Source organism: Tinamus guttatus, unplaced genomic scaffold, assembly GCF_059628265.1.
Source record: "Tinamus guttatus ecotype Peru unplaced genomic scaffold, ASM5962826v1 Tinamus_guttatus_pri_ptg000045l, whole genome shotgun sequence".
Taxonomy (NCBI): Eukaryota; Metazoa; Chordata; class Aves; order Tinamiformes; family Tinamidae; genus Tinamus; species Tinamus guttatus.
Genome location: NW_028288579.1, coordinates 1,111,107 through 1,138,062, shown reverse-complemented (window position 1 = coordinate 1,138,062; position 26,956 = coordinate 1,111,107). Strand labels below are relative to the sequence as shown.

Below are 26,956 nucleotides of genomic sequence, written 5' to 3'. Positions count from 1 at the left end.
AAAAGGGCCGTATCTAGAAACAGCTGGCAGGATAAATGTGATTACACTCAACAAAAGAATTAGATTTCACTGACAAAGTCTAGAAATACCGACATTTCTGCAAATATTGTAACTACACAGTTAGTACGTCTTTGCACTTTTACCAAACTGGTGGGGAAAAAACATCCATTACTGTGTCCCCCTTTTAACCCCCACGCTGCATGCATTATAAACATTAATGCCACCTAGGACGGCAGCACAATTTAGGAAGATCTGCCAATTTGCAGTAGAAAGGAATATACGTTGGCGAGTGCCACATTGTACCTGCAAATGGACATTTCTTGCATCAGCCAGACACCAAGCTAAGCTTACTGCGTAGCTTTTAGGAACCTGTTCACAGTGAATACAATACTTTGGAGTGACTTTTCCCCTCAAACAGGACCAATCAAAGCAGATGGCAGTGACAGAAAGCCATGCCCTTGGGAACAGAGATATGACCAGCACTTCTACGTGCACCAGCAGTGCCCACGGACGGCCCAGGGCAAGGACGGCAGCAGCACACAGTGGGGCAGGATCGATGCCAGGCTACTGGTTTTGCCAAAATGAGTTATTTTTTGCAACGTCTGCTGAACCTCACACATTACCCTGACTCCAAATATCTCCTAAGCCTGCAGGGCTGATCAGCATCTCTTCAACGTGTAAAGGAACTCTCTGTATAGCAAGAGGTGAGCATGAAGGAGGGACAGGTGCCAGGCAAGTGCTGCCATAAGAGTGGAGCAGGGGGACCACGGTGTGTGTCTGGGCAGCTTCTTCTCATTCCTCCCTCACAGCAAACTAGAAAACACTGAACAGAGAAGAAATTTCTCAACTGACAAACTAATGAGGGAATTATTCCTTTGAGAGCATCATTCATGCGATCAGTAAGATGGAACAGGCTCCATTTTTCCAAGTATTGTTTTCTTTTTTCCTTCCTCTCTTGGATGTTTTCCACGCCCCTGGCCCTCCCTAGTTCTCAGTGTGTCCTAGGAAGAACAATCACTTATACAACACACGAACCAGGGAGCACAGCTCCTGAGTCTCAGAGAGTTCAAAAAACAACTCTATCTTCCTGTGTTCTTTCCCACCATAGAGTGCTGTTCAGGGTGCCAAAGCTGCTGTCTTCCTCCTCCTGTTCTTTAGCAAGTTCCACAAAAACCTAAAATTAACAAAAAAGAATAGAAATATATCATGTTTCTTGTAAGAACTTTCAGTCACAAGATGCAGAATTCCTTATAAAACTTTGCAATGTGTTGCTTCATATCTGAGTTCACATTTCAGTTTTTGGCATTTTGGTGTTTTCTTCTCCCCTCCCCTCCCAATTCTTCAAGAACACAGTGAAAAGGAAGTTGAACCAAACACAACCTGAAGGATATTTTTTGTCAGCAATAACTAAAGCAGAATAGGGCAATAGTGAACGTGAACCTCAGCTTTACACTTTTTCATAAACAAACTGCAAAGTCTGTCATTTAAGTAAGGGATATTTTCAGTAATGACAGTCACTGCAGTTTACAAGTGATATTTCAAAGAAAAGGGAAAACAGGAATTATGCAATTAGTGGAACTGACAGTCCAAATTTGCTTTTGGAAAAGTTCCCCAGAAGCATAAGAATGGGAGTCAGCAAAGTTGGCTTCAGCAGAATGAAAGCTGGACATTATGTTCAAACCATCTCTATAGGGTTCAAGCCAGAGCTTCCCTGCTCACTCCTTCCTCTGCTGACAACACAGATTTCCCTAGCCTGGATACCCAACTTCGATATGGCAGAAGCAAAGTGAATCCACACCCAGACACTTCGGAATATATTATCTAAAAATCTATTCCATAATATATTAAACTGGCGTGGTTTGCCTTCATGAAACAACATGTGAAATATATATAATAGGATATATGACCTAATAATAATAATATATAATGTGAGATATATGTGAATACCTTTATGAAATAGAACATACCTGTTCCAGAGTTGCCTGAGAAAAGCTGTACTCTTCCACACAAAAGGTATGTTTTACTGGTAAGAGAATTCACAATAGCGAATAGGTGTTATCTGAGGTGACTTGATTTAAAATATTTTAAGCTGGTACAAATGCTTACTTACAAGAAATAGGGTTGAGGACGGCAACAGTAATAAAAAAAAAAAAAAAAAAAAAACCAAACAACTAAATTAAATGAATTTGGTACGGAAATGTGAATGTGACACACTAAACCATACACAGAACGGAGACAAACTTTTCAGTTACAAGGAACGGAATGATTTCTTTACAAAATGGGTGGCAGAACACTTAATTACCTTCTTCCAGCTTTGAAAAAGAATGTGAAAGTGATTGTACATCTTCTTTAGGAATTTTATATGCCAAGACAGATGCAAAACTGAAACAAATAAACAAACCAAAATTAACTTCAGGTGAATTACCAAAAATACTAAAACCCAAGTCAACATACCTAAGGCCACTGCAGGCATTTCAACCTAGCTATTGCCATCCAAAACCATGATCCAACGATCCAAAACCAGAAGATCACCTGATTTATTACTCTGTCTCAAAGCAAGGAAGCCAAGGTACATCAGGCAAGATCCCAGGACAATTAAAGGATTTTCACACTCTTTAGCTACGAGTCAGACATTTATATTCTACCTATAAATTCACCTCATGAAAAAAAAAAATCCATGCCAGTGGCCTAAAAGAAATGTGATATTTTGCCTTAAGGATGAACTTAGCCAAGTGTCACAAGATTTCTCTAGACTTTCTGCTTCACCCAGCGGTCCCTGTAACCTAGACTTCAGAATAGGGAGCTGCTTTATGCTATGAATGGGTTTCCCAAAAAATAAACTCTCCTCCCAGTACTCCACATATAGGTAAATCTGTTTTCTTATGTAATTATTACAATTCTCTTTTCTCAAATTCTCAGCAACAGAAACCAAACTAGACTACAGTAACCCTAGAATTTCTAAAACAGGAATTCCAAGCTATTGAGGGGCTCAGTAAAATACTTCTGAGCAAAACAAAACTCTCAAACTTTGAGATATCCACAAAAAACTCTCAAACATTTGTATAAAAGAGACAGTGATCTAGTGACTCAAATACCACCCACATTTCCTGGATCAAAGAGGGGCCTCTACCAAGAAGGAAGCTCTCAGCCAACAGCTATGCAGAAATCTGGTTTTGCTTCCTCTGTGCCAAACATCTGTGCACGTGTTGCTCAGAAATGCACAGCTCCGCCCATCAGCACGAGCAGAATATGCTTCACCAACTTGCAAAACCCTTCCTCTTTTTTTTTTTTTAAAGCAATGTATCTTTTCTTTTTCTGTTAATTTTAACATCATGGCATCCCTTACGTAGCACTGAAAAATAGGACGCTTGCATTAATATGAATGTTTTCTATGTATTTATTAAACTTTACCTTTCTTGATGATTTGCATTTGGGAATATGCTCAAAATCTGTCTCTGAAGATACTCCAGCTGTTGTGCATCCATAGTTTCTTTTAATTTCATTTCCAAAAAGTATCCTCTGCCAAATTTGCTTTTCAGGTGTTGAACGGTACCTATACACCTACCAATTGGTAGAAAAACAGGTGCTGTACATGTTACACTTCACCCAAAAAGCAGATTAACATTCAACAGAACCTTGCAAAAGTTTAGTTACGCTGCTCTGAAATGAAGAAAATTATCTATCCAATTTCCAATGAAGCATATTCAGGCCAACAAAGGTTTTACTTGTTTTGAAGTATGCATGTACGGATGGGCAGCACAAGCCCACAGTACCTGAGCTGCCCAGACACCAGAATGGCCACACGGTCACACACAGCATCAGCCTCTTCCATATAGTGAGTGGTCAAAATAGCTGCTCTTTCCTTATTTTTAAATGCTGCTCGAATTGCCCGCCTAAAAAGGCAAAAAACAAAGGAAGTCAAGAAGACAATTGAAGCAACCGTGAAATATAGCACCTTCCACGTTTCGTGTGTGCTATCAGGGGGATCATGAAGAAAATGCTGCCATCTTCCTTCCATTGTAAAAAGCTAAACAAATTGACTCAGCTTCTTTCTGGTTTCTGAAGTTTTTCAAAAGCTCTACTTAAGAGGAAAATACTGAAGTGTCTGCAAAGGATTTACAGACAAGCAATTTTCCCAATATAAAGAACGTTTCACCAAATGTGCAGTGTGGAGACACACAGCAGCCCAAGGTTTGATTTGGGCAGACTAATGTCTCTTTCTAAGGGACATGCTAAAACCATCTGACAGGTTACAGAAAATCTTGGTTTAGTGTGAAAAGAGCACTTACTTCAAGGAGTAGCATTACTCTGAAAGCCACAATTAACACCTGAATTTCTCACAGATAAGACTCAAAACTCACTTGTTCTATATGCTCTTTTACTTGGAAAATTCCTTTCTCTTGACTTGTAGTCTTTTAATCTTTAAACTATTATGAGAAAGGACACAGATGAGGTTCACCTTGCAAGGAGGTACAATATTGATTCTCCGTATTTGGCTTTTCTCAATGTTCACAAGAATAATAAACAAATAAACAGGAAAAAAAATCTTTTATATAAAAGCCTGTGGCACCAGTGAGCACTCACCACATGTGCTGTTTGGCTTTTGGATCCATTCCAGTAGATGGTTCATCTAACAGGGTAATCTGAGGGTTGCCCAGCATACTCAATGCAAAACACAGCTGAAAGGAAAGGAAAGGTGAAGGATAATTGTGCTACAGCCTCCTGAAAGCACCCAAGACCACAGCTTTAAAAGCTTTTTCATACCTTACGCTTCAATCCTACTCCTAGTTTCTTTGTTGTTTTCTGCAGGTGGTCTTTTAAATCCAGGGCATTTGCGACACTGCAGAAACAGCCCACAGATGAAAAAGTGACAAGATTATTATAAAATATTTGAGGTTTTAGCTCTATTTCTCTTTCTTTCCTTTTTTTTTCCCCCCTAACTAAACCATTTACCGTTTTAAGACTTCTTTTACATCAGTCTGACTCATTCCTTTGATAGAACCATAGATTTCAAAATGTTCCTCCAATGTAATATCTGGCCAAAGAGGATTTATTTGAGGGCAGTACCCCACAAATTTAAATGAATCATCTTCACTATTCAGTCCAAATGAGTAATTTCCCATCAGAACCTGCAGGGAAGACGGACAGACTTTACTCGACAATATTTTCATAGAACTCTCATAACTGTTTTGTTAAAATTTTAGCAAAAAAAAAGCCATTAGAAATTCTTTAACTAAGAACAAATAATAAATCTAGATTCATTTTCTATTTAGTTTGCAGCATGCATTATACCTGCCCGCCAGTTGGCTCAATGTCTCCAATGAGCATATTAATTAATGTGCTTTTCCCAGCTCCATTTGGTCCTAACAATCCCAGTATTTCTCCTAAAGAATGAATGACATACAAAATATTGCTTAAGGTCCAGTAAATGCAACTGTAAATTCAAAAACAAGACTCATTTTTGCAAATGTGGCAGTTCAAGAGCATGCAATTTGACTCTAACCTTTTTTAACACAGAGAGAGACATGTTTTGTTGCCACTTTCTTTATTCTCCTCCCAAGAAGAAATTCTTTTCTTTCATCATACTCTTTATGCAAGCCACTGACCAGAATGGCTGGTATCTAGAAGAAAACAGAGATAATACATAGATCAGTAACTAACCATGTGGGGTAGGCACAAAGTTCTTGGCCAGTGACAGAAAGTAAAGTGGAAATATTAGATTTTAGCAACGTGGCCACACGGTGTCACCTCTTTGCTGTTCTGGCTGCTTAATAGCTCTTTGACTCGCAGTCTCTCAGCCTTCACATCTTCATCTTCATTCTCATCATGTGGCACCTCTGGGCATTTCCACGTTCTGGCTTTCGTAAAATATCTCCTGAGAAGAGGAAAATATAATCAGGCCTCTAACTCTGTGTTCCAATGAAACAAAGCTCTTGGTAGAGATTTGCCCTCTTAACTGATGGATGAAGCACTTTGTGTTGGTCGAAGCTGGAAGTGACATATTTACATAGGACATTTGAGAAACCCCAAAAGACAAAGGAAGAGAAAGAATGATTGCATTTATGCCAGTTTTATACTGAGCTCTTTGTTAAGAGTATCAAGTCTCTAGTCAGGCAATGAGAAAGGAAGTTCATAGTCATCTGCCAAGCAGCAAACAGATCTGCTCTGTTAGCAGCAAGCGCAATCCGGGTGGCCAGGTGAACCACACTGACCTTCCCTTCTGCTACACCCGTTCCTGGATTTTACACCAGTGTTTCTAGTTATGTATTACTGGAAGAGACAATCTGAGGGAAAAATCTCAAGTTACTCCATTTATGTAAAGATAAGGTTCTTAAGAAATCCCTCATTTTGCACAGAGATAAAACCCATGTTTCTGCTCCCTGATGACTAAATTTCAGGCAGCTGAAGTTCGAAGAGAAAAGTCTTTAGGCACCAGGGATTGGATCCTGCAGAGATCTGCAGCAATCTCTGCAGACAGGCCAAGGAAAACCAATTTATTTACAATAAGCAGTCGTGGTTCCCTTCTGTAAAACTGCTGAACAGTTTTCTAAACAGAGATCAAAAGTCTGAAAGTTGTATGCATATATTTTAAAAAGTAAAATAGCATTTCACTTCATCATAAAGCATCTCTGATGCATGAATATAATATTATCTCTTAATAGAAGATGGAACCTATAGGAATCAAATCCATGTTTCCTTGTCAAAACACCTTATAACTGGGTAACCTGTGGTAACAGGGGGATGTTTTTGTTTTATTGCCAGTAGCATCCTCGACAGCTATGTGCTACATATCCCAGTTTAACTGCCAGTGTTATTGTAAAAAGCATCTTCTTCAGACTTTCACTATTAAAATATCTATTCAACGTAGAGACAAACCTGAAGAATGGATCCTCTCTAATTGTTTTACCTCCATTCTTCACCTCAAGACATCGCAAAAGGAAGAGCCATACTATACACTGCAAATAGGGCTAAAATAGACAAAAACAATTATAATTAATCCAAGCACTGCTAGCTATCCCCACACGGATTCTCTCTTTCGCCCTGTCCAGTTCGTTCCCATTTCTTTCACAGCCCTTTCACCCTCTCCTTTACCCTTCATTTGGCTCACTGCTGCCAAAGTTAAGTTACCTTCCTCTAAAGCCCACAAGATCCTGCTTAGTGAAATGACATTGAGGACTTAGAACGAGATAAAATATGTCTATTTGGTGGCAACCATTTGGTCTTAGGGAAAGAGAAAGGACTGTGCCCTTCTCTGCACTTCTTGCTGCGCCTTTACAACCTTCCACAGTAATGAAGATTAGTAGCAGCACTGTTGAGAACTGCTGAAGCAAATGTTGTGCTGGAGAGGATGGCAGCTTTTACAGATAAGTTCATGCTGTACTAGGTGACAAAGCAGGAGCCTAGAGTGATGTTACATCTTTATTAATCTTAAAGAAAGGACCTCCCAGCAGGTTGATGTTCCCTTATGGCAAACAGACATGCTTACAGCTATAACTGCTATCAAGAGCCTGTCCCATGGGTTGTAGAATCCTTCATTCTTTTGCTGATCTTTCCATGAAACCTGACAATGCAAAAACACACATTCAAGTAAACAAATATCCACCAGAAGTTGCCTATGATACATCTTACTTATATCTCAAATCAGTCATTTAAGTTGCCTATGATACATCTTACTTATATCTCAAATCAGTCATTTAAGCACTTTGAGCTCTACAGACATCATGGTTATGCTAGTTTGAAATTAGTAAAATTGTGTAGAAGTTCCTGGAGCTGCTCCCAGTCTAGAGCCACAGGCTGCAAATTAATCCATCCACCCGTCACTGAGTTTGCCAGAGACAGTCTCACAGCATTCAAAACATCAAAATAGCTCAGTTCCACGGACTGAGAAACAAATCACTTTCTATTAAATATTAAATTGAAGTTTTTTCTTTATATTTTTTTTAAACAGCAGCACTAACAGGAAAGCAGACTTTTCACCAGCAGTTGCTATTCTTAATGTGTTCAGTGGCTATTGATGACATTACACAGCTCTGCAGAAAACTTCTATTTACATGCCAAGAGAGTAAAAGACAATCAGCCACCTCCAGATTAAATAACATCAATTAAGAGATGTTCTGGAGAAGATTTTCTGTGTTCTCTTACCTTTATAAAACAAATCAGACAGCCAATAAGGGGATAGATAGGAGTGAAGATGGAGAAAACATAATGCAGGATGCTAGTGACAAGGTAATATCCCATAAAGAAGGCCACTTCAGTAACAACAGTACACACCAAGGCTGTCTAGAACAAAGAAAGGGGAAAAAATCCATTTTTGCTCAGTTCAGACTCTTCAGGTATAAGCAATCAGAAGTACATTGTTAAAGCTTTTATTGCTTTGGGATATCACAGTAATAAAGAGACATAGGTAAAAGTTTCAAATCAGGACACGCATGCAAGTATATTAACTGGAAATTCTGTTCTGGCTTTGTAGTTAACCTGTCTTCATAGTGAAACAAAATCCAGATAAAGTTACTCACCACTGAAAATATAAAAGACCAAAATTCTTTGGTATTTTGCACTTTTTTAAATGTGAATGAGACCACGTAAGTGAACAGCACTACTGATGGAACATAGCCAATCAGACAAAATACCTGCAAAGATTAAAAAATAAAAGAAAGGTTTCTCAGCAAATATATAGCAAGGAGATGTGGTTGAATTTCCTATATAAGAACTGGGATTAGAGTGGAACTCTAATTCTGGACACTAATAATTAATATAAAAGATTGCATGGATAGGCAGTAACTCCATTCACACAGAATGGAAGTTTTGAATTTCTTTTAAGCTAAGCAGTGCGGATCTAGCAAACAAAGCACTGAAAGATTGTATATTTTACTGGAAGAGCCTGGTATTCTGAACTCCAATTTTATTCTAGTATTTCAGTGGCTGAATGAAACTCCAAAACTCTACAGGAAGAAACAATATTTTGCCATTATTTCAATGTGACTGGTGTCTCTAAGCCAAAGCCCGGGATGCATCCTCAGGGCTCCTGATTTCCCATCATTCTGCCAAGTAGCCTGCCAAGAAGCTGTCGTGAAATAAAGCAGAGTTCAGTGCAACCCTCAGCCTCCTCTCTTACAACTGTGTCAAAATCAGATCATCTTCAGCAACGCCCAGATTTTATCAGGCATTTTCTGTGAACACAGTTTGGAAAAAAATATCTGCTGAATCATTAGTTCTAATAAGACTAAACATTTGTGGAAAATAAGAAGGTCCTTAGGCTCCCTTACATGCCATGATCCACAACCACACTTACCACAGCAAGGAACTTGCCAACATGGAAATAAACACCAGAGTGAAATGCAAACAGGCTGCCTATCATCAGGACAAGGATGGAGAAAAACAGTGGGAGATCAACGATAGCTTGGCCTGTCCAGTAAGCGGATGGATAGAGACCCGCTATCTTAAGTTGCGTGTATGCTTTGATCTGCGAAAAGGAGAACATCCATACTGTTAACTCTCAATGATAAATGAGCTGGGCCTCATTCTTCACCCTCATATAATGCTTTCAGATTGAAGTGAGGTCAGAGTAATTCACCCAGACATTCCTGATTCAAAGTTTTTAGTTTCCAAAGCAGCACAATGTATTTCCGCAAGAGGCAAAAGGGTTTTTCTCCCGTTTTCCTATGCATGGTAGTAAGTGCTATGCTCGTGTCTGCATAGGGGTGTCTGCCTTGCTCCTCTCAAGTCAAAGGACAGTATTTCTGAAACTTAGGTTAATTCTTGTGCACTCTGTAAATCAACATTGCACTGGAGCAAACACTAGCAGGCAGCTGCTGCATGACCATATGCCCTAAGATATTCCCCTATATGGCTAATTACACACTTTGCAAAAGTCTCAAACTGTGTATTTTAACTGAACTTTTACCTTATGGTTTTCTGTATTCTCCATGGCAAAATATGGTGGCATTCCAGTAACAATGATTCCCAGTAAAACAGACTGAAAGTAGAGCTCTAGCTTGAAAACTGTGTCAGAAGCATCCTGAAAAATAAAACAGGTTTTCTTGATATGGGGAAAAGACATGAGGATTCTTTGCTATGACACGTGCATACATAGAGAAAAATTAAAAAGAAAGGATACTGTGTCATACATGCTTTTAAAAGTACTTATTCTTGGAAAATATATTTAAATCAGACATAAAATTTCACTCCTTACTCAAGTTTTTAATTGCATTGTTTTTAGCACAGACTACAAAAACAAACACAAAAACATTCAACCACAGCATGTTCCATTCAGGTGCTAACCAAAAAAAAAGCTAGTTCATCAGCTGAGGAGCATACCATGAAATTTAGGATGCGCGTGATGAGTTGCAATAGTAACTGGAACAAGGCTGTATGTTTCAAAATATACACTTTATACATCTTGAACTCATCTGAGCAGTTGCACGAAGACAGAAAAGCTTATGGAAGTTTCTGGAGTAGTGAAAAATTGGAGTGTCTAACACACTACTAAAGTATTTATCCACTGCAGCATCTCCTGCAGCATCCAGTCCATTACTGCAGTATTTATCTAGTGCTGTATCTTCACTCTCCTGCTTGCCTCTAGCCTTTCCAGAGTTCCCCTGCCAAAGGTTATTCCCTGCAGCGTGTGGGAGGAGGCAAATCCCAAGTGACCCCATGTTCCGCCTCTCAAAATTGCAGGCAATCCCGTAACAGATTTTGTTCCATCCCTGCAGTGCCTCCTCCCCATGGGGAAGCTATGGAAGGTCTGTAGCAATGACGTGCTGCACACTATGAGCTTAACTACAATCATGTCATGAGCTCTTTTAATATTGTCTGCTGCAGACATGGGTCCTGCTTACCTGGATGAAGGGGTTGCTCCAGATTTGAATACTTTCAGTCACATTCAAATTGCGAAGGAGGAGATTACTAACAATATTGAATAAAACTGGCAGGGAATGCACCATGGTACTGTTGAAAGCAACTGTGAAAAGGTAGTACTAGAAGGAAAAAAAAAAAGTATTTGCTTTATTAATTTTCTTCACAAAGGGTAATACCCTGAACAAGGCTGAAAATGGCCAAAATTACACCTCAACTTTGATAAAAGTTGTGTAAAAAAGTATGCTTTGTAGGGAGGTTTGTACTGTCCTGGATGGTTAGTAAAACATAACTCAACTCAGTAAAATAGCTATGCTTATACAGAACAAGTCAACTGGAATAAATTCCCAAAATGTTTTATGAACGATGGCACCATGACAAATGACGTTTTACCAACTACAGCTCTGAGAAACATGAATGCAGAGCCTTGTGTACCTTAAGTTTTCACTAATGCATTAAAAAGTCAAAAAATTACATCAGTGAAGTACTGCATCATCATACCAACATTAACAGTTGCCACAAAGAAAAAGCGGGGACAAAGGAGCAAGATGGCATATTGCAAAGCATTTTCTTTGTTAGGCATTAAATACAATTCAAATATCCAAATCCGGTTGACATCCTAAAAATTACCTGAAGCGAATACTTACAACTCAAGATACCATTAAAAAAAAAAAAAAAATTCAAATTGCATAAGAAGGAAAAAAAAAAAAAGAAAAGAAAAGCCGTACATATGCCAGGTCTCTTGTGAAGCAAAATGTTTCTCTTGGCTTTTCATATTTTTGTGAGGAAGTAAACAGGGTGGAAGTTTTGTTAAACCACGAGAATAATTACCATTAGAAAGAACATTTATCTTGATAATATTCCATTCTGTTAACACATGAATCTCTCAAGCCTCTGCCATTAGCCATATTTCTTTTAATACTTGTGACATTTAGAATTTGACCTTTTTACTAAAAATAACCCACAATACAATTTCAATACCTAGAGTTGTCCTCTGGTATTCATCTGAATAGCAAAAATAAAATCTAAATCTATCACATCAAATGAATGATCAGTGTCAAATTCATCAAGTTGATTCTGAATGTGGTAGATATAATACCACAGAATAGTCACCAACAACTAGTGGTCTTCAGGAAATGGCAGCTCAGGTCCATCTTTCTTACCTTTCCTGATTCAAAAATGTTTAAAGCTGCGCTGTGTGGTGCAGCTGCAACATAGTTACTGTCATTGACCATCTCGGATTGTATGTTCAGGCTCCCAAGAGAGCTGACAATGCCATCGATATCTGAATCTAGCATAAGACAGGAAAACGGCATTATTACTCACCACCAGCTTGGAATATTTTACACAAAATATCAACTAATTCTCCAGTCGACAGCAGCGAACTTTTCTCACTGATATAACCCTTGGTGAAAGATCACTATTTCCTTACACATGCCTACCACAAATATCTTTCTTAGAATACCACAAATGTTTTGCTTTCAGCTTCATACTCAGCAGCCTTACTAGAATTACAAAAAAAAAGGTAGCAGCATTATCCAATAAAGTTGTATAGATCAATTGCATCAATGCAAAGTCAGGAAGTGGAGGTGCCAAGAAATATTACCAGAATACTCAAAGTTTCAACACTGCAGAGAATAAACTAAAAAGGCAGGAAATAACAGTCTCTCTGACACAGTATTTGGAGGACTGTAGCATGTACATATTCTGGACTGATCAAATATAGGTTTGTTTCTATGCATATATTGCAGCTACACAACTTTAAGTATTCTGAATTGAAACAAACCAGGATTTTCCAAGGCGTTTTGCACTCAGACTTTAATGCTGACATGTCCGAACATCTCTCATACAGTCTCTGTCCACGTCATTTAAAACAGTCCTTTCTCCAGAAATGTCATGTGAGTATTACACATGCAAGCAGCACTATCTCTGAACTGACAGATACCTATTCTCTACTAAGTCTGAAACTCTTCATGATAAATTATTTGGAATAATTTCAAGGAACATTTGCTCACAACATAAGCATCAAGTTTCTATCTATCTCCACAGTCAACCATGAGGAGCTCATGAAGCTGATGTTTGCAGTCCTACCTGTGGAATTCTGCAGGAGGAGACGAGTTCTGTACTTGTGATATTCCTCTCCGGGCTTCAGCAAGTACAAATCTGGGGAAAGTTTGATAGGAGCTACAGAATTTTTGAAGTAGTGGTGTATGAGAAACAAAAAAATCTGAACTAAAAGAAAAATCAGAAAAAGCAATAACCTGAAAGAAATAAAAGTTTCATTTTTACTACAATTCAGTGAAAGCAGACCCAGTTTACGTGCACGTCAGTTGAAACAACATGTCCTTCACCCCAAAACCAGGTATTCAACAGTAACACAGTCTTATATTTGTTATCACTTAGATGTAACTACTAAAATATATTAAATCACATCCTCTAGGACTTCTGTTGTTACTCAAACAGGTTTTGAGAATTCTGTATGCAAAGAAGAAAGCCTTAAAACTTACATAACTCTCACAGATTTATTTTCTCGCCTGAGACTAAGGAAGTGAACTCTTGCAATAGTAGAAACCTGCTTCTTCCAGAGAGCTGTATTGTTCATTGAAGGTGCTTTAGTCTCAGAGAACACCAGGAGGTTCTGCTCCAGATCATCAATTGATCTTGTATCGATATCCTCCTGTACTTGCTGGGAATTAAACACACTGTAATCTGAAAAAAGAAAAGAGGAAACTTCTAAAAAAAATCTAACTATGCAGTTTGGAATCATAGGGCTGGAAGAAGTTTGGAGGTCATCCATTTTTCTTCAAACTTTTAAACTGGAATGGGAAATAGATTCAAAGAAGGGGGAGAAAACTCAGCCCTAAGTGCAGGTTACAAATACTAATGCCCAAGCAGATAGTTGGAAATGAATTATATTTTGTCCATCTACAATTGCACAGAAGTACAAACTTCCATAAGGAAGATGAAGCATATGGCCATAAGTGGTGGCATTATAAAGCAAAGAAGTTAGATGTAAGTAAACTTGATGAAAAATTAAACACTGCAAAGATGTCCAGTAAAAGGCTTTCCCTAACCCCTCTGGAATCTGTTCTCACCCAAGTGACTCTCTGTTTCTGAATATTTCGGACGTCTGGAATAACATGTGATCTGATGCATCCCAAACTGCCTGACGGGAGTGTTTACAGGTGATTTTTTTTATTCTACTGCTGTAATGAAACTATTTCAAGCTGTGCCATAGCGTAGACAATTCTACATTAATTGGATATAAGGGAAAATATAAAAGGAAAATATTGGAGGCCTGTCTCACCTGCTTGATCAATCTCTGCTTCAACTTCCAGCTTCAGATATACATCCTCCAGTGTTGTCATGGAAACACCGTAAGTAATAACACCCAAGTGTGAATGAGTGTCAAGATCAGAAAATAAGCCTAGGGGAAGAAATGAAATATGTTGGTTGCTCTGAAGAAGCAACATCATCTTCCCAAAACACTTTAAGTTGGACACTGCATCTCTAAAGCCTTCAGCAAAAAGCCAGTACTATGTAAATACATGTGTTCATGATCGAGAAATCAAGCCATGGATTAAGAACCAAGGTGGTGATAAGCTCCTTCAAGTGCAAAACTTTTTGAAACGTCTGGTCAGTTAGGGAAGATGCTGCACAGTCTTCCCAAAGTTGTGGTGTTTACAACAAGTCTTCCTGTGCTTTGAGTTGCTCATCAGCTGACTCCAAACTCATCTCTTGTGGAAACATCAGCACAGGGATTGGGGAAGAACTCAGGCTACACAGACCTGAGGCCAAGCATGAGGCAGTTTTACAGATATAACCCTGAATAATCACATGTTAAAAATTACCCACATCTGTAAAGCTACCTTAACTGAGCAGGATATTCTGGGTGACGTGTGTAATTTGAAGACCAAATTACAGTCAGAGTGAGAGCACTCATTAGCACATCCGGAGAAAAACCATTTTCACGCTCTTGTCAATCCTATAAAATGAAGCACTCTGCAAACCCAGGAGCTTCACAGTCAAGGTTAAACTGAAAGAAATGCAAATGCATAAAGGTGGGAAGGGCAAGCAGGACACGCAGCGATGCTTACCAGATCACCCTGTTTTTTTTCTACCTCAATAGCAGAGATGCATTCCCAACCTCTGCTCCTCTTTAGAGTTTGGGGGAATTGATTCTATCTTGCATAAAGATGCCTGTTTTTCGAAAGTACCCTCAGTAACTACTAAAGAGAAAGTTAATAAATTATTTACTAGTGAAATGCAATAAGAAGTTATTTATGAAATATGATCCACATTCACATCTGTAGTGGTTCTGTCTCCTAGCTGTTCACATTGTCAACAGGACATAGTGTTTCTTCCATTTATTCCTGGGAGACAAACAAGGAGCCCTGTGTGCGACTGAGAAGATAATTGCTGCCATCTAGTGAAATCAGCACATTTGTTCCACTCACTCTCTTTCACCAGCAAATTTTAACATAATGACACAATGTTCTTTCCGGCTCACAACAAGAGAGATAATTGTAGGACTTGTGCCTTTCTGGCTTCCCGCTGAAGGCCAGTCTTGTTTACAAAAATGGTCTGCAGTAAGAAGATGGTGCTTCTACAAGACAATCACATTCTTGGCCAAAAGGTCTCTACATTTCTGTTAAAAGGCATTTTCCCAATATTTGCTTTTGGATTCCCACATCACTGAATAAACCACAACCCTCTTGGAGGAGGAGAGGAGGTCCTCTCTAACCCGAGAGAAACAACCCAGTGAGAAATAAAGACCTCACTGACAGAACTTGAGCAAAATCACAGTCAAAACCCAAGTATGTAGAGACATGCATGCCTACAGAAATGACTATATAACACTTTTCAAATACCAGCTACAGACACGCTTGACAGATTTTTCTTCTACATTCTTTCAGCCTTGCAATCCCTAAGAAAGAAGCAATACCTGCAAACTTGTCCATATCTTTGAGTGGTAATGTGTACACAAGCTGTTGATCGTTCTCTTGGACCAGGTTGGCTGCAGGTATATGTTGTCTTATCAATGATGTTGTTGCTTCAGTGTTGCAATATGCATCTATGTGCATACTAATAAAATATGCAGAAACAAATGTTTTTTAAAAAATACTTTTCTCCTTGTATCTATACCAGAAACATTAGCCAACAGAACACAAAACATTTAGTATGAGAAAGATAAAAGAATATTTTTTGCTGTTTTTTTTTTTCAGTGGGGCACTATATTATTAATTTCAACAGCAACACCATGTAGCACATATCATATAAATAAAGTACCTCAAACGGTAGCCAATTCCCCATTTGCTTTTGAGAAAGAGAGAAGATCCAAGGCATTTTAACATCCCTTGAGAAATCACAGCTTTGCGATCTAGAAACAAAATCAAAATCCCCTTTGAATCAAAGTACTGTTCATTTGTTTCAAAAAAATAATTTAAAAAGCTATGTATTTCAATCCTGTATTCCAGTGGTTAGAATAGTAACGTTACTGTTTCTTTAGGACTGTATCAACCTGCATCATATCAGAACTTACCAGCAAGAATATCTGCCTCATCCATGAAGTGAGTACTGAAGACTGTCACGCGATTTGCTTTTCTGCTTTTCAGGAGATTCCAGACAACATGTCGCGAGCATGGATCCATACCCGCAGTTGGTTCATCCAGCAGTAAAACCTAGATGCAAAAATAAGAAACTTTTTCAAACCCATATTCGCATCTCAGGTAATCCTACTTAAATAACAGATATAGGCCTTTGTTTGTTTGTTTGCTCTTTAGTTGTCTTTAGTTGCTCTTTACTTGATCTTTTATTGTCTAAAACAACCGGAAAAAATTCTGAAGTACATAAAGCAGTTATGCAAAGCTTTTAAAAATCACAGTGTGCTGCCACACTTATTTTTAAATAATGTAAATGCAGTTTCAGTTCTTGTAAGCCACAAGTACATCAATCTATAAGACAGAAGAGCAGTCTGGCTCCACTCCTCACTCCATGTGCTTGCTCACACTACCCAATATGAAGTGATCAAACTCATAGCTATAAACTATTAAACCCCTGAATCATGAAGGATGAAATGTTTAAACCATTTTATCTGTCTAAAATACAGACGAGATGAGGAAACAAAAATTAACAACTGGTCACAGTAACAACTTCTGCATCCTATATATTACACATAAAATGCATATATTACACAATTTTCACCAAAAAAAAAACAAACAAAAAAACCCCACACATTTAGGTGTACTAGAGACAAAGTCAAGAACTCTGTTGTCACACTCACCTTTGGATTTCCAAGAATAGCAATTCCTAATGACAGCTTCCTTTTCTGCCCTCCACTTAATTTTTTAGCTTGATTGTCTCTGATCGGCTGCATATCCAAATCTAACATTACTTTTTGCACCTTTGAAAAACAAGAAGCAGAATTATTACTAATAAAAGAAAGGCACTATGACATTTTTACAGGATTACAATTCTCAGCATTCAGATTTATCTTTGTAAAAATATCTATCAACATTCTGCATCCTCAGTTTTGCTGTAAACTAACATTCATTTGAATACTTGTCTTAAGGAAGTATCTTTGCAGCACAGGGCTGTTCTACCCAGCTAGATTAAAAATGACACACAATGACGATACCGAGGTCTAGCTGACTTACCTCTTGTATCAAATCATTCTGAGGTATTCCTTTGATTGCAGCAAATACAGACAGATTCTCCTCTACGGTTAATATATCAAAGTTTATATCTAGCTGAGGGCACACCCCAGCTATTTGTCGTACTTCAAGCATTTCATCTATTTCAGAGACTTTGTGTCCATAGACAGAGACAAACCCTAAAAAATCCAAAAGTAACCAAATGAAGGTTTTTTTACACTGAGACAGAAAGTAGGCTATCAGGTTCAGCTAAAAATGGGCATTCATCTAAAATGATCACTTTGAGAAGACAGAGGCCAAAGAAAAAGTTAGCATCACTTGGAATAACCTCAAAGGTTAATGTCAAAGGCTAATGTTAATGATAAATAAATAAATTTTCTAAAATTGGGAAACTCACCATCCGTTGGTGGACAAAGCCCACAGAGGATGTTCATCAGTGTAGTCTTTCCTGTCCCGCTGTGGCCAAGCAGAGCTGTTATCTGTCCTTCATAGATGTCAAAGGATAAATCTAGCCCAGCAAGGCAAAGGCAATGGAAAAAGGAGACACTAGTGATATATTTGTATTACACCCAAGAGCCTTGTATCGCAGAACTAAATTCAAATATGGACATATTGGGTATGCATTTAGACACTGCTCAGAGGAACACCTTACTTCCACTCTTGGGTACAGCATGGAAAGCTCTGCAAGAGCAGCAGCAAACAAAGCCGGGAACAGCCACCGCTTGCACCAACTACAGAGAGACCTCCCTTTAGAAGTATATGATTTCATGCCACATGGGAAATTACAGGGAAGGGAAGAGGGAAACGGGACTGTGACGATCACATTGCTTAACAACATGAATGGAGGTGAAATAAAGACCAAGATGTCATTAGATTTTCTCTTAGTGACAGAAGAGCTCCTCTTTTTCAGACACAATTTTAGAGGATTACTGCCCAAGCGGTGAGAGAAGACACACAAAAGCGTATCTGGTGTTCATGCTCCAAGTCCCACCCCACCAAAAGAAACCAAAAAGCCAAACTGAAACGTGAAAGACCACTCATAATTCAGTTAGTGCTCCTCTGTATCTCATAAGCAACTTAAAAACTAAAATGTTCTTACTTCTGAGAGCCTCCACAGTTTCCCCCTTTTTCCTGAATGTTTTCTGAACACAGCTGATTCTGAAAGAAGACACGCCATTTTATAAACTACTTTAAGATCTTCATATGTCATTTTGATCGACCAACATGCCGCAACAGTCACAAAAACAAACAAACAAATCCAAAAAAAAGACCATGCTAAAATCACACAAAATATCTAAAGAGCCACAGAGGCAAACCAAGGACAGGGGCTCTTGTAGGACTCACTGCATCTCCACACTGGTTTCAGAATGCTTTTTCTCAACACCTTACTTGCTTACTGTCTATGATGACTGAGTAATTTCAGATCTGCATTTCTTTCATGGAATAGAAAAAGGCACTAAAGAATCCCGTACCAGAGAAGAGGGCACGACTATTCCTCAATGATTTCACAAACTGACGGAAGATTTAACAGAGAGGATATGCAAAAGATGTGATATTAGCGAAGACCCCAGGATGTAACTAGTGACAGATCTTGACAAAAAATCAGGCAAAGAAATACAGGTATCTTTCCCTTCAAGGAAGGTAATAACCCTTCTTCCAGCTCCAGTGTTTTTTTTTTTTTTTTTTTTTTTTTTTAAAAAAAAAGGGCAACAATGACAAAAACAAACCAACCAGGTTACGTAAAGGAACAATTTCAAAGATGGGTTTGGAGATGCATTTGAAAGCCTGGCAAGATTGCCAGAGAGGTCAGAGAGTGAATTACAAGTGTAAAGGATGGGGAGGAGAATGGAGAATGAAAGACAACAAAACCTGGATGTACAAGGATGGCAAAAGGGGGAGAAAAACAACGGAGAGCTAACAGAGATGCTATGGAAAGGGTCCAGGGCAGATGAGCAAAGGCTACAATGCTCTCGCATGAACCTCAGAGCATCAGGAGGAAAAGTAGACCTTTCACTGTGTGCTGGACATACCAAGATACGTAGGTAACATAGACAACACAGTAATTCTGCTCACTAAGCTCAAATATTTACTTGACCCTAGTGGAGCCAACAAAAGGGAATGAAGATGAAGAATTTCTCTCATGCTATTCTGTTGGAAAACAATGAAAACAAGGACTAAGGGAATAATTCTGAAAATAAACTGTGAGAAGCACTGCATATATATGACAGTCCAGACAAAAGTCTAGATGAAAGACAACAGGTAACATGAAACTTGAAAGACGAAAGCAAGCATAGCAGTTTTTAAGTTGTCTTTTACCCTTTTACATATGATACCTGGTGTAAAACAACCAAGAAGTTCCCCCATTTATGAAGAACTTAGTCCTCGTATAAACCTCAAATTTAACTCTCTCTCCTGTAAGACTCAGATGCGTGTTAATGGAAAATAACCCTCCCAGAAGAGCAGACGTTTCGACATCTGCAAACACTTATGCCTCTTGTGGCCTCAGTGAAATCAAAGGAATGGAAAACTGACTGTTTTTGAGAGGACTCCAATTGAAGGAATACAATACACAAACAAATCCTTTCCTTAAGCAGAGTGATTTATCCTTGGAGGACATCCACGTAGTTGATGATGGGGCTTCATTGAAAATGGAAAATAGTTGTGCTGTGTGTGTAGAGAACTATCTGCAATGCATACCATATGCTATTTGAATCAACACGCTAGAAAAACAAGAGCAATTTTCAGTTCAGGCATTAAACATCAGGAATTCAGGTGATTTGCTCAGCTGAACTTGGAGATTGAGGTGAGTCATACCTGATGGCTTCTTTGCCCTGAAATTCAGATGGCACAGGTTCGACCATCTCACTGAAACTGAAACTGCCATTGATGCTGCCCTCATACAATTCCTTGTAATTTTTTCTGCGCTTTGACCAAAATGAGGGCTTCATGAAGAAAAGTGATGTTCGGCGCAGTCCAAACTCCCCTGAATAATAATAGGCAAAAAGAAAACTTCTTAACAGTAACGGTAGATATATCTCAGCGTTTCAGTTTTGGCTATTTAACCTGTGAGCAATCCTGCTGCAAGTTTAGGAGCCAACCCCACCTCCTGATGCTGGAGGGATCTAGGCAGCCAAGTTCACACTATCTGCATTTAAATCATCATTCCCAACAGTGCTCCTGGTAGATTCTGGTTTCTTTAAGTATTTAAATACATGCAGAAATCTCTCTCCACTCAGGAAAAAATCCTAGTACCAAAGGAAACATGACTGAAATACACACAATGTAAAGAAACGGAGATAACAAGCAAAAGAAGCTGAAGAGCCTAAGCAGGGATTAGTAGCAAGATTAACAACGTTGTTCTATATTCTTTGTTAAAACTACTGCTATCACAAGGAAAGGTCTGGAACAGGCAAAGTAGTCTTTAATTTTCAGCCCTGTAAAAACAAATTGCAAAGGCTGAGACATAAGTTAACCCAGCAAAGAAGCTTTTCCTTTTAAAAAGTTGTCTGATATATCTTAAAGCTATCAATTCTAACTGCTAATATCATCCTCGCATCTCACAGTTTTATTACAATAAAAATTATTCAGAAAAACTAGTCTAAGCCATAATTAAAAATATATTTGTAAACAGCAGGCACCATATCATTTCTCCACAAAGGACAGCAATACCACAGTATGTTGGAGCCATTGACAAAGGACCTAGTGGTTCAGAAATGCCACCTATGCCACTGATTTCAAACTGGGGGTTCAGAACTTCTGGAAATAATGTTAGCACAGTTCAGTTTCTTTCATGAACATACCTGGAATAACCTGATCAAGGTAGAAATAATGTTAGCACAGTTCAGTTTCTTTCATGAACATACCTGGAATAACCTGATCAAGGTAGACAGCTACAAGCAGATAAAATATGCTATCCAGCACCAACAAAATAAGAGAGATATAGAGTGGGTAAGGGCCATGATTTAGATTTGCAAATGTTGCACCATCTTCATAATCTTCTAGATGCATGACCTGCCAACAAACATGGACACACTGAGATGTTACAGACCGGCAATATTATGAGTTGGAATGAAATGATGGCATGGTGCAAAACTTAGGAAGAAAAGAGATCAAAAAGCAACTGAGATCACAACAAAAATGAGCAATAGTTGCCCAATGCATTTTACTTGATATTAAAATTGCCATAGAGACCTATTAAAGTAGGCAATGTCCTCCACCATCATTAAACAGACAAAGAAAAAAAAAAAAGAGAGAGAATTACACTAAGAATATCAATATCACTAATGCTTTGAAGGTAATGCCAGACAAATGACTGCAACAAGGCTGCAACCAGAGCAGTGCAAGGTGATTTACCTCTGCGATGCCGACCAAGAAGGTGCACTGACATAGGGGCGTCAGAATCCACACAAAAGACTTCGGGAAATCTTCCAGCAAGACAATATTAAGACCCACAAAACCAAAAGCCAGCGTTGCCAAAAATTCAACTATACCCACATTTTTTGACTTTTTAAATAGAGGGGTCAGCATAAGTGCAAAGAAAACCTACAAACAGATTAAAAAATATATAGTACAGTAATATATTAAAAAAATATAACAAAGCATAGAAAATATAAAAGAAAGACCATAACTTCATTTTCGTCTCTGGTAACCAAACTGTGTTCCTGGTTGCTGCCATTTCAGCAATAACCAAGACCCACATGTCCTTTAAAAACAGACTATCAGGAGCAACAGATTTCCCAAAGATCCAGGCAAGGGACCAAAGAAGAATTAGGAAAGAAAAATATGAAGCCATTCTTTGCAGGAGGCATACATACGTAATTATACATATGTATGCATACATACAGAAATTTATGTTAAGAGATATATAGTAAATAAGTATTTTAAAATTGTTTCATTATGAACTTTGACAAGTAATTTGTTATACTAAATTGATTCTTGAGTTTAATTAGAGTTTTAACATTATACTATATAGTAATAGCAAATGTGTAGAAGCGGGCATGGTTTGGGGCTTCGAAGTAGTACAGCACTGCATTTTCTCTTCAAAGACATATGATGACTATAACTGAAATGCTTTGCTAAGGAAAGCGATTTCTCATAGCCACAATCAAGACCTGCTCAAAGTCCCCAAACCAGAGCGGAATACAGAAAGGGGATAGGGCACGTGAAATATCTGGTTCTAACGAAACTACATCCACATTGTCTAGAAAAGAAAACAGCATCCGATGGGAATGCAAAACTCTTGGATAGGATGGCCAAATTCAACGAGATTGAGAATACTTACTGAAGAGATTCCATATAGGAAAAAAAGAAGAAATATCACAAAGGCACTGCTCTGGGGAAAGAGTGAAGAGGCGGTTGCGATGACTGCCATAAGAATGGACATGACGAAAATCAAACTCGTGTACAGCAGCACCCAAGAAAGCCTACAAGGAAAAGGAGGGGAGGAACACACAGACACAGAAAAAAAAGAGACAAAAACAAACAAACAAACAAGTGAATGAATTCACAGTCTGAATTACTCCCAAAAGCAGCTAAAAATACAATTCCTTATTACTCCTGACAGATGCAACAAGTGACAGGCTTGCAACAAACAAAACAACAGCCTCCCCAAAGAAAAGAGCTCTGGTAAATATTAATATAATTGTCTGTAGCATTACAGTATGCACATGAGGCCCCAGGACTGCCTCAACACGAAACCACTGATGATTCATGGTATTTTTCTGAACGTGCATAATTAATTCCCTATTTTAACCAGAAGAGGGAAGTTGAGTAGTATGTTTCAATTATTAAAGAAATTCTATTTAATATTTAATACATTAGCCAGTCCAGTAGCTGAACAGGGTAATAAAATACTCTTCTGTACAAAAACAGAGTTAGAAGTCAGTGAGCAAGTCTGATCTCAGCAAAGAATTCTTACAGGTGATGTTCTCACAAGCAAATTGGTTAGATTATTTTCAGCTGTCTATCAAAGTTTCATTACAAGGCTTTTTTTCTTTCCTTTTTTACATTTTCTCCAGAATGAATAGGTCATACCAAATACCCACATACCAAAAGGCAGTGTCATGAAGTCCCAATATTTTTAAGAATTCCTTCAACTTCCTCTCCTTTTCTGCCACGATATGACTTGCCAAATAATAACCAAATGGTGAAAAAGCAATCACGAGGTAAATTAAAATGATGGCACGAGGAAAACTGTCTATTTCCATCACTTCAGCCTCTCCCATAACGACAGCTCTTGTTAATTCAAGTTGTTCCCAAACTGACTGATTAGTCTTCAGCTAAAAGGAAAGAAGGAAGAGTTATTCTGGCCTGGTTTCTGATTTTCCATCTGTATCCTTTCTACTCAATGTATGTAAGCTAAAGGTCAGTAAGGTATTTTATTCCAATAACAGACAACTTCACAAAAACATTCAGACTGAAGGCAATTCAAGGATTTGAATTCCTCTGGTCTTATTACACTGTTAATTTACGCTTACCTGTATAATTGCTGCATCGATGCAGGCTTGCAGAGCTGTAAATCCGGAATGCCAGTACGTTACGGATTCACATCCTTTCACCAAGCTGGAGCAACTGGCTACAGAATAATCAAGGCATTTAAAAAAGCATTTTAAAAAAGCCAAAATCTGGAGTTACAGCTGTCCCATCCCGAATGTAAAGACGCTGCAGGTTTATACAATCCCTTTATATATACATATATATATATATATATACACACAGAGAGAGAGAGCATATCTGCACAGCACAGGTGTCAGAGCCATAAGGGTCCCTGCCAGACCCTGGCCTGCCCTGAACCATGACAGCAGCTCGAGCAGCAAGGGCCACAGAGCTGTACTGAAGCTATCCGGTGCATCTCACTTGCTTCTGCACTTCGCTAAATTAAACAGCACTCCAAATAGTTTCACATATTGCAGCATACAATATCAGAGCGAAATAAAAAAAAGAAAAGGAAAAAGAAAAAAAAGGAAAACTGAGGATCTGACTTTCCAGTTTATTCCTGTAACAAACAAAAATAAGAGTGTGCACATGTACCTCTCGACTCCATGTAAAGAGAAGACGTGGTGACAGAATCAGGAAACCTAAGTTGGTAGGACATAGCGCCATTGAATACTACCCCCACAAAGTTTGAGGATTTGAAAGTACTAGCCTCTTGAAGTTCTTCTTCACTTAAATACTCTTCTGTGATTATGCCTGCAAGATAACAAATGATCACATGGATTTAGGTATCAGCACAGCAGCAAGAAAAAACTCTGCAGCAGTTTATTTTAAAGCAAAGTCATGCCAGTCATTGATGATTTGTTTGGATTTGGCTATATATAGGGTTATGGTTTTGTTCTGATAAAGTATTCCCATGAATATAAGCCTGCAGGAACGCCCTGTTAATAGCTGCATGAGTAATTCAAAGAGAAATTTACCCCAGCACCTTTCCCTCAATCCTTTCCCTGCCCTCCCCACTGCGTTTCTTCTGTTTTAACAACTTCTATGTCCCAATCCTTAATTTATGTTCAAGTATCAGCACTTTTCAATAAGAGCAGATCAACTAGCATATACAATTAAATATATGAAAATACAGTATTTTGTCACTGACTTCATTAAAAAACTTCAGTTCTCAGTCCACAGAAAGCACCACAGAAGTTTTAAGGGAGAACAGGCTTTGAAGGCAGAAAGTGGAATGATTTACTGAAAACAGAAGAGGATCTCCATAATGAAAATGCAGACATCAGGTTGTGCTGTAGATTAGCGATACCTTTGAAGCATGAACACCACAAGGCAGAGAGTCAAAGATATCAAACTAAAAATACATCAGAGTGGTTTGGGGTAGCTCAGTTACCACTAGCTATGTCAGCTCTGCAGGGGGAGAAAAAAAAATTTAAAAAAGTGCTTTGAAAGATCGCTTTTAAAATCACAGAGGTGACACAGTATTAACGAATCATCATTAAAAAGAAAATCATTGTTCTAATAGTAACAACACGATTGAAAACTCAACCTGAAATATCTGCAGATCAGTATCCTCTCCTGAACCTATCCCAGGATGTCGCAGTCTAAATACAAATTAGTTCAAGAGAGTTTCAGTGGCTTTGAGGCCTTTGCATTTTCTCTAAAATCCTTTCCCTTAGCTATGTAACAGGACTGAATTGCTGGATGTAGCAGGAACACACATGTGGAGAATGTGAATTGCTCTGAGGAGACAATGCAGGAATATTTACCAACCAACCCCAAATGCCTTCATGGTCTGTTCTCTTTAGCTGTGATAGAAAAGCAATGCCTTCCAGGAGAGGCAGGTCTGATCAATCCTCTTTAAACTGAAGCCACAGCGTGAGATATACATAGAAAAAAAAATTCTTAGGCATTCAGTATACCATCTTCAAAGTTATCGAAAGCCACTTTCTTCATGATTTCTCTTGCCATGTTGGTTGGCGGCGTGTATCCAACAATTAAATTCACCAGCAAGGAGGTGTCTAGAGTACCAAGGTCGGTGTTAGGGACCTCGCTGTATTTCTTATGTGGATGCATCATGCTCATGAGTATTAGCCAAAACAAGAAAAAGAGCGGGAAAAGGACTTCCTGTACAAAGAAATATATAAAAATTGAGAATTTCAAAGAACGGTAGTAGAAAAAATAAAATCCTGAGTCATACAAAGTTGAAAGAAGGGACTATGTTTAATAACTTGGCTATGAAGATCCCTTAATAATTTCAAGGCAATAACAGATTTAGTACCTTTAATGCCAAAACCTTCTGTGTGGCACTGTAACAGGATTTTAATGGCATGCATTGGTAACTTGAGAAGCTATTTTAAATAGCTTTAAAGCTATTTTTAAAGCTTTAAAGGTAAAAAGGAATAATTCTACCCAGTCTTACGTATAAGTAAAACTTATGCTATTTAGAAAAAAAAGGCAAAAAAGACCATGACAACTAAACGAGTTTACCTCAGAACTTCCCTTTGAGTATCATACATTTGGCTAAACCTTTAGAAGAGATAGAAATCTTTTGAAGAGGCCTAGTCCTGCTATACCAGTCAGCTATGATCCCTAGAAAGCATGCACACTTCTTGAAAGTGTACTGATTGCACAATTATTCAAGGATATCTTCTGGATAATGCCAGATTACCACTCTTGTGATACATATTTCCAGGCCAAGGATTGCAATAGATTCTGAAAACCTATTTCAAACCAGAAATAAGACCTAGAAGCTTCAGAAACACTGTAATGAAGCTGAACACTGTCTCCAATTCAAGAACCACTTAAATGTAGAGTAACTGCAGACACAAAGATGACAGTAAACAAGCACTGCACTTACCTGAACACTGCTTTTCTTAGTCCTGCACTTAACAAGGCAGTTCTTGAATAAAAGGGCTCTGGTTTGTCGCCACACACTTGCCTCTCTCCGAGTACTTGGTGCCATTTTCAAGACTAGTTTGTTTAAAAGCAGAAGCAAAGAAAAAAAATGAAAT

At 38.4% G+C, this 26,956-nt stretch overlaps 1 protein-coding gene across 1 annotated transcript; it reads right to left on the bottom strand.

The window, feature by feature from the left end:
• Positions 1-842: 842 nt before the first annotated feature.
• ABCA5 (ATP binding cassette subfamily A member 5) lies at positions 843-26,916 on the bottom strand. Its single transcript, XM_088537603.1, has 38 exons — positions 26,803-26,916; positions 25,865-26,069; positions 24,537-24,695; positions 23,984-24,081; positions 23,556-23,785; positions 22,789-22,930; positions 21,861-22,049; positions 21,371-21,518; positions 20,322-20,490; positions 18,607-18,665; positions 17,905-18,015; positions 17,511-17,686; positions 17,138-17,257; positions 16,397-16,535; positions 16,144-16,234; positions 15,800-15,939; positions 14,162-14,281; positions 13,362-13,563; positions 12,946-13,115; positions 12,018-12,145; positions 10,839-10,976; positions 9,905-10,018; positions 9,293-9,463; positions 8,517-8,630; positions 8,143-8,280; positions 7,487-7,561; positions 6,877-6,968; positions 5,749-5,875; positions 5,504-5,621; positions 5,293-5,384; positions 4,954-5,129; positions 4,765-4,840; positions 4,585-4,679; positions 3,774-3,893; positions 3,412-3,561; positions 2,303-2,382; positions 1,968-2,023; positions 843-1,174 (listed from the first exon to the last, which is right to left on the bottom strand). The coding sequence occupies exons 1-38, from the start codon at positions 26,905-26,907 to the stop codon at positions 1,067-1,069; spliced, it is 4,941 nt and encodes a 1,646-aa protein (XP_088393729.1). The 5' UTR covers positions 26,908-26,916; the 3' UTR covers positions 843-1,066.
• Between the last annotated feature and the right edge of the window lie 40 nt (positions 26,917-26,956).

Coding starts and splice junctions, on each gene's coding strand:
- ABCA5 (XM_088537603.1), bottom strand. CDS start 26,907: ATGGCACCAAGTACTCGGAGAGAGGCAAGTGTGTGGCGACAAACCAGA. Junction 9,464..9,904: donor AGAATACAGAAAACCATAAG/GTAAAAGTTCAG, acceptor TCCTTTTCGCAG/ATCAAAGCATACACGCAACT. Junction 7,562..8,142: donor GTCTGATTTGTTTTATAAAG/GTAAGAGAACAC, acceptor TTGCATTGTCAG/GTTTCATGGAAAGATCAGCA.